At 50.2% G+C, this 8,033-nt stretch overlaps 1 protein-coding gene across 1 annotated transcript; it reads left to right on the top strand.

Annotated features, from left to right (window-relative positions):
• The first annotated feature begins 547 nt into the window (after positions 1 to 547).
• LOC147578864 (uncharacterized) lies at positions 548 to 7,561 on the top strand. The gene is made up of 2 exons (XM_086712152.1): positions 548 to 838; positions 2,869 to 7,561. The coding sequence occupies exons 1-2, from the start codon at positions 623 to 625 to the stop codon at positions 7,468 to 7,470; spliced, it is 4,818 nt and encodes a 1,605-aa protein (XP_086568278.1). The 5' UTR covers positions 548 to 622; the 3' UTR covers positions 7,471 to 7,561.
• Positions 7,562 to 8,033: the final 472 nt, after the last annotated feature.

Below are 8,033 nucleotides of genomic sequence, written 5' to 3'. Positions count from 1 at the left end.
TCCATTATTTAAAATTTTGAGTATAACCTTCGGGTGAAAGGCAATCTTCAGGGTGGCATTTATCCTCCTACCAACACAGATCCTGAGATGGCAAAAGTAATCCCCGACAGAAAACCAAAATACTGTGAGCAAAGAGGAAGGGATGCGTGGTGATCAAACAAGGATACACGTGTTCAATACAGTGTTCGTTAAGTGTCTGGTGTTGGATAGACAGATGGACACGTGGACGAAAGCACTGAATAGGAAGAAAGAAATCACACAGACCGCAGCTACGTCACCCCATCACACATGGGGGGAATATAATGTCTTCGTTCCAGAAGGTGGGATATTTAAAATGAATTCTTCTAAAAAAGAAATAAAAATAAATAAAATGAATTCTTCTACCTCTTCCTTCCTTTTGGGCAGTCCCCCAGTGCTGTCCTTGCCTGCACTGAGGACATGTTAGCCAGCTCTGGTGCCAGGTTCAGGAGCTGGAACTAGCTTAGCTGTGGCTCCTTTGTGAGGTAGCCTCAGTGACAGGGGCACTATGTGGCGGGGATTACCACACCCCAGACTGGCTGGGTCACCCATTGCAGTCCTGCCCTCCATCTCCCTGACACCACCTGCTCACTGAAGCTTTGTCATGTTGCTGCCACTGCTGGGCGCCTGTGCTGTGGTGGGACCGTTCCAGGGCCCTGAGTGGGAGCCAGTGCAGGGCCTACTTTCTGAGGATCGCAGCTGCAGGGACCCTCGGTGCTGTGGCAACCTGCTTGTGCTCTGCCTCTTTCTGATCTGGCAGGTCCAGAGCTGTTGGCACCGGGTCACCAGGACTCACCCCAGCACGAGGAAGGTCACCAAGGTGAGGGCGCCCCCACACACCTCCTTCCCTCGGGCACCACGATTGGCTCATTCACTTGTTATGAGGACCCTGTTCTCTGCCCTGTGTGGGAACGGGGGAACTTAGACTGGTCAGGGGGAGCATCGCCAGGCCCCAAACCCAGCAGTCACTTTAGTCTCTCTCCCTCCCTCCCTCCCTCACTCACTCTGCCTCTACAAGTCCTATGGGCTCTACTTGCTAGCCATACCTCAAATCTGATCACTTCTCGAAACCTCCCCACAGTCCCTTGGGCAAAGGCTCCCTCATGTCTCACCTACACTGTAGCACTGCCTTCTGCCTGGTTCCTGCAGTCTCTCTCAGCCAAGTACAATGTTCTATGCAGCCAACAAAATTATCTTTCTTTCTTTCTTTCTTTCTTTCTTTCTTTCTTTCTTTCTTTCTTTCTCTTTCTTTTTCTTTCTTTCTCTCTCTTTCTTTCTTTCTTTCTTTCTTTCTTTCTTTCTTTCTTTCTTTCTCTCCTTCCTTCCTTCCTTCCTTCCTTCCTTCCTTCCTTCCTTCCTTCTCGTTCTCTTTTAAAAGTTTAATCCAAGGATAATACATGTACATAGATTATAGTGTATAGACCGGTGACTTTTCACAAACTGAATACATCCACGTGTGGCATCCAGATTAAGAATCAGACCATGATTGCAGCCCAGAAGTTTGCAGTCATAACTATGCTGATTCCTAATAACATAGACTAGTTTGAGCATGGTAGGTCTTCTTTTGCACCTGGCTTAGGCCTTACATTATGCTTGTGAGCAAGAACCAATGTTTTTCTTATTATTATGAAATTTATTGTCAAATTGGTTTCCATACAACACCCAGTGCTCATCCCCAACAGGTGCCCCCCTAAATACCAATTTTTTAATTAAAATTTTTGTAATGTTTATTTGAAAGAGAGAGAGAGAGAGAGAGAGAACGAGTTGGGGAGGGGCAGAGAGAGAGGGAGACACAGAATGTCAGCACGGAGCCCGACACGGCTTGAACTCACAGACTATGAGATCATGACCTGAGCAGAAGTCAGATGCTTAACTGACAACCATCCAGGTATCCCAAGAACCAATTTTTAAAAAGGAATCATAGGGGCACCTGGGTGGCTCAGTTGGTTAGGCGACCGACTTTGGCTCAGGTCATGATCTCATGGTTTGTGAGTTCGAGCCCCACATCAGGCTCTGTGCTGACAGCTCGGAGCCTGGAGCCTGCTTCAGATTATGTGTCTCCCCGTCTCTCTGCCCCTCCCCTGCTCATATTCTCTGTCTCTCAATGATAAATAAATGTTAAAAAAATTAAAAAAAAAAAAGAAAAAAAGGGATCATAGAATTTTGCCCCTCGAAGCCCTGAAACAGCTCTTACAGGTACACTCCCTGTCAAACTCAGAATAAAACACCAACTCCTAACCATAAGTCCAAGGCCCCGCATGATTTGTCCTACATTTCTCTCTGACCTCATCTCCCATGGCTCTCTTCATCACTTGTTTCATTCTGGGCATAGGGACTCTTTGATGTTCTTATGCACGTGGCCTTGTTCTGACCTCAGGGCCTTTGCACTAATGTCTCCTCTGCCTTCAGTGCTCTTTCTTCAGATGTCACTTAGTTGCCCATTGTTTCACTCAGGTCTCCAGTCAAATGTCACCTCCTCTGAGAATGAGAGGCCTTCTGTGACCAGCCTTTCTAAAGAGGTTAACCCCATCGCCATTCCACTTTTATTTCCACCCGAACACTTTTCATACCTAACATGTTGTATACTTGGTTATTATGTCTTCCATATCTGGAAGATAGCTCCCAAGAAGGACTTTGTCTTGTTCATGCTGGTAACCCCAGCATCTAGAATAGTGCCTGGCCTGGAGTAAACTCTTTTTTGGTCTTGAATGAATACCCTAAAAGAAATGATTCCCTCTTTTCTAAGCCCCAGAACCCCCATCTGGATAATGGGGATTGTAATTCTAATCTGTGAGAATTAGATGAGACAGTGTGTGGGCAAGGATTTCATTTCTCCATTCTCAGCTACAGATGCCACCGCAGAAGTGGGCGGTGCCCTCCACGAGACATGACACTTGTTTGAGGCTGACCCCTGAATTCTTCTTCAGTCCTGGAGATTTCCATGGCCTGGATGCTCATGTCCAACAACGGGCACAAAAGAAGATGTATGAACACCGGAGGAGCCTCCAGGAATCATGGACCCGATACCTGGTCTCTTGGCAGCACCCGTGTCAGGACCCACCTTGGGATTTCCACACTCCTTCTGATCCCATCTTTTGCACCACCTCTTTTTCAAGCACCTGTATGCTCCCTCAGAACAGTGCTCGGGAAGCATGGCCGGTACCCTGGTGTCTCAGTGAAGAGCAGTCTCACCTGATTTGCAGGCCACCATCCCCTTCCCTGGACATGTACCAAAGGATGGAGCAGCTGTTTGTCCACTCCCAGGAAGAACTGGTGCCACTGGAGCTTGTTGTTAGCATGAGGTCCCACCTCACACCCATGACGTTAGCCACCTCTCTCTCAAACCTCCTTTCATCTCAGAGGGTGCATTTCTGCTCCGGAGAGTTCCTGCCGGGTCCTTCCAACCAAGTGGGAGTGTCCCCCTGGAAGTCCTGGGGCTGCCCACAAGAGGCCTGGGCACTAGGGACAGAAAACCAGGTGCTAGGCAGAGAGGATAGTAGAGAGACCCAGGCTGTAGGGTGGGGGAACTGGACAGAGAGCAGTAGGGAGGATGTTCGGGAGATCCAGGCAATTGGAAGGCAGCTCCCAGTGAACTCTGAGATGGAGGATGATGCAGAGACCAAGGTCCTGGAGTGGAGAAGCCAGAGACTAGTAATAAGTAAGACTGATGGAGATATCCTGACACCAGGGCCAAAGAGCCAGGACCAGATGGGAATTGAGAATAGAGCTAAAATTCAGGAACTAGAGAATAGAAACAAGAGGGAGGCTGAGGGTGAGAATCCTCCTGAAACCCAAGCACATACGGCAGAGAACCAGGAACATTTAAGATGTAAAGCTGATGCAGAGACTCAAACACCAAAGTGGGGGAACCAGGATAAGAATAGAAATGAGGATGCTGTAGAGACCCAGGCATTTGAGAAAAACAAGAAAGAGGCCAGAGGAGAGGATGAAGGAGGGACCCACACCCAAGGATTGGGGAAGCAGGGCCAGACTAGAAGTGAGAATGGTAAAGAGGCCCAGGTTTCAGGGTGGGGAAAGCAAGACAAGATTAAAGATGACACTGGTATAGAAATTCAGGCACAAGAGAGGAGAAACAAGGCCCAGATTGGAGGTGAGAATACTGTGCGAACCCAGGTATCTGGGAGGGAGAACCTGGGAGAAGTAAAAAGAGAGGAGGGTGTGGAGACCCAGGCCCTGGGGTGGAGAAAACAGGAATGCATTGGAAGTGAGAATGTTACAGAGATCCAGACCCTAGGGCGGGAGAAGCAGGATCAAGGTGGAAGTGAGAAAGCTGGGAAGAACCAAGCATGTAGGGGAGAGATTTGGAAACAACTAAAACATGAACTTCTAGTGGGGTGGAGAAACCAAGGCCTGAGAAGGGGGAAGGATGCTGGGGAAACCCAGGTATCTAGAAGGAAGAACCTTAGGGAGATAAAAGTGGAGGATTGGGTCGTGATCCCGGCACCATGGTGGGGAGACCAGAGACAAGCAGTAAGTGAAATTGACAGAGAATGTGAGATGCCATGTTGGGGGGATCAGGACCAGAGTGGAAGTGAAATTGACAGAGAATTTGCCACACCCTGTTGGGGGAATCAGGATCAGATTAGAGGTGAACACAGAGCAGAAACTCAGGCAACAGAGAAGAGAGAGCAGAGAAAAGATGGAGATGAGGACAGTAGAAATACCCTGGCTCCTGAGGCAGAGAACCAGGGACAAGTAAGACATGAAACTCATGTAGACACCCATCCATCAGAGAGGAGGAACCAGGAGAAGTTTGGAGATGAGAATAATATAGGTGTTCATGCACTAGGGATGAGAAATCCGAGAGGGGTTAAAGATGAAGATAGCAAAGAGGCCCTGGAACTTGGGGAAGAAAACCAAGGTCAGTTAAGCAGTAAAATTAATGGCAAGATTCATACACCCAAGTGGAAGAATCAGGAATACATTAGAGGCAAGGATGGTGCCAACACAGAGGCATCTGAGGCTGAAGACAGGGGAGAATTAACTAGTAAAATTAATGGAGAAACCCATTCAGTAGAATGGAAGAAAGAGGAGCAGGTTGGAGATGAGAATGGTGCAGAGATTCAAGCTCCAGAGAAGACAAGTCAGACAGAAGCTGGAGGTGAGGATGATACAGAGACCTGGGAAGCTGGAGAAGAAAACCAGAGCCAGTTAAAAGGTGTTATTGATAGAGAGACCCATTTATCAGAGTGGAAGAACCAGCAGCAGACAGGAGGTGAGAATGGAACCGAACTTCAGGCTCCAGAGAAGAGAAACCAGAGAGAAGCTGAAAGTGAAGATGTTGTAGAGACCCAGAGGCCTGAGAGAGAGAACCAGGGACAGTTAGATAATGAAACTGGAGAGAGCCACTCTGCAGGGAGGAGCAATTGGGAGCGGACTAGAGGAAAGAAGGAGGAAAATCAGACATTGGGGAAGAGAAGCCAGAGACAGGCCGGAAGTGAGGATGGTGGAAAGCCCCAGGGACTTAGGGGAGGGTCCCAGGGACTGATAAATAGCAAAGTTAATGAAAAGAGCTGTTCATCAGAGTGGAAGAACCAGGAGCAGAGGGGACGTGAGCATGGTGCAGACACTCACACACAACAGAAGACAAACCTGAGAGGGACCGCAGGTGATGACGGTACAGACACCCAGTCTCCTGGGGGAGATTGCCAGGGATTGTTAAGAAGTGAAATTGATGGAGAGATCCAGATACAAGGGCAAGGGAACCAGAGCAAGGCTGGAGATGAGGCTGCTGAAATCCAGGCTGTGGGGAGCCTGAGAAAGTGCAGAGCTGAGGAGGCCGGAGGTCCTCACGTTCCAAGAGGAGGAGACAAGGAGCAGGTCAGAGGAAAGGATGCTGCTGAAGGCAGTCTCCCAGCTGACTCTTCTGGGGGCGGGGGGCCCCCAGCCCTCACAGGCTGTGGATACAGGGCCATGGAACAGGAAAAAGCAGTGGCCTCTGCCCCCTGTCAACACTTCCTGTTTGCCAGTGGGGAGGGAGAGCATTTGGTCAGCCAGAGCACGGCCTCTGCCAAGAAACACAGAGAAGAGGTCAGTCTAGCCTCCCAGCAGCCCCCACCTGAAGCCCAGAGAAGCCAACAAAGGGATAAAAAGGAGGATCCAGGAAAGGCTCCTGGCCTGACTCGGCAGCTCCAGACTTTACAGTTTCTGGTTGCTTCCCTCGGCCTTCCCTCAGTCTGCCCCTCCACCTCATGTGGCCAAACCCCCCAAGCTGCCACAGCTCTGGTGGGTGCTCCCATTGTCCTCACTGTCATGCCCAAGTGGCCAGTCCTCAAAAAGAGCCAAAAACTCCTCCTGGAGTCCCTCATGCGACGGAAGATTGCACACCTGAAATGGGGCCTCCCGCAGCGGATCCTGGAGTCCCATTTGCTCTTTAACTTGTTAGGACCTTGCCCACTGCCCCTTGCTGGGGTGAGGCTCCCTGGATTATACACAGCCTGTGAGTTCCAACAACGGCAGGAAAGGCATTGTGAGGCCAAGGGCTTCAGGCCAGACCTTAAGTCAACTGAGAGGTCCCAGAGGGTTCAACCCCCAGAAAGACAAAGCTCAAAACTTCCTACACGGGCCAGAGCTCTGGAGAAATGTGGGCCACACCGGTGCAAGCCCATGGGCATTTCCATCCATTCCAAAAAGCCTGGGAGAGTCAGGCCTCCAGGAGGCGACAGAGAACCACAGGCTGTCCAAGAAGAGGCTCCTCCTAGAGCCAAGCCCACTGCTCATAGGAACCCCAGGCCTGCAGCACAGTCTAGGAGCTGGTGTGGCCAAGAGCCTTCCAGAGAGGCTCACTGTCCCAGTGAGAACAACAGGGACAGGAAAACAGTCAGGCCAGGAGTCTCCCAGATGGCAGAGAGGGCTCCCTGCAGAATGAAGACCTCATACTTCAGGGCAGGCCACGACCACTGGAGAAAGGAGTGCACATCCCGGGAGGTTCCTAAGTCCCCCGGACTTAAATGTCAGCTGCCTCCACATGGGAGGAGAGGGAGGCTGGAGTCTGCAGAGAGTGGAGGGGCTGGGCAGCAGCCTTCCTCCTGTTCCACAAACACCTCCAGCTTCAAAGATAGTCTTCACTCTGCTGCAGCAAGGTGGAGCATGACCCTTTTAAACAAGGTATCCTGGTCTCCACACCTGGCCAAGCCTCAGCACTCAGTCCCCAACCTGAGCCTGAGGGGTCCTGATCCTACCCTGCTTCCCAAAGTGGGTGACCGACATGTGAGGGAGCACAGCCCTGGAGTCCATACTTCTCTGGAGAGGGACCTTCAGCCACCAGGTCACTGCTATGCTGGGGCTGCTCTTCCCAAGGCAGAGCGCTTCCAGGGTCAAGGGGAACCTGAGAACCTAAATGGAGCCCCACATAATCCATCAGCCCCCCAAAAGTTTGGTTTTATGAAGCATTTGAGATGTTTTCTGCTCCAGCATGGTTTTAGAAAGTAGGCCAGAGGCCCAGAGTTCTCAGAACACAGAAGAGAAGGCATGAGAGTGGTCTGCTCACCCTCAAAGTCTCTAATAAAATTGGTTATTTGGGCCTGTGGGGTTCCGACATTTTTGGCATATGTTGTCTGAGTGTCCCCTTTTGGAGGTTGGGATACTTTGTGGGTGGGGTAGAAGCCACTTCTACTCTATGGTACTCAAGATTTGAGGACTGTGGGTCAACCCAATGTCATCTCCTAAACACATTCCTCTTTTCAGTTCCTCACAGTAGGGTTTACTGAGGTTTCTGTTGTGACTCTGTCCTGCCCTAGTCTAAGTTAATTCTGATCGAGGAAGGATGCTCAAACTGAGCCTCAACTGTTTGTGGGGTGGGGTGGTGCTCTGCACCGGACGTTGCATCCACACGACTCCTGAAACAGAATGCTACGGGCACCAGTGACAGTCACAACAAAGTTTATTGCAATGAGAGGCAAGGCAAACTGATTGATCTGGACCGACACTCTTGACCAGAGTGGGTCTCGAACAGCCAGGGTACAGAGTTTTTATAGCCTACCACATCGTCATAT

The sequence above is a fragment of the Puma concolor genome, chromosome B4 (genome assembly GCF_028749965.1).
Source record: "Puma concolor isolate L17-30 chromosome B4, mPumCon1.1.hap2, whole genome shotgun sequence".
Lineage (NCBI taxonomy): Eukaryota > Metazoa > Chordata > Mammalia > Carnivora > Felidae > Puma > Puma concolor.
Note: the sequence above shows the minus strand (reverse complement) of the source record. Positions and strands in the feature narration are given on the sequence as shown.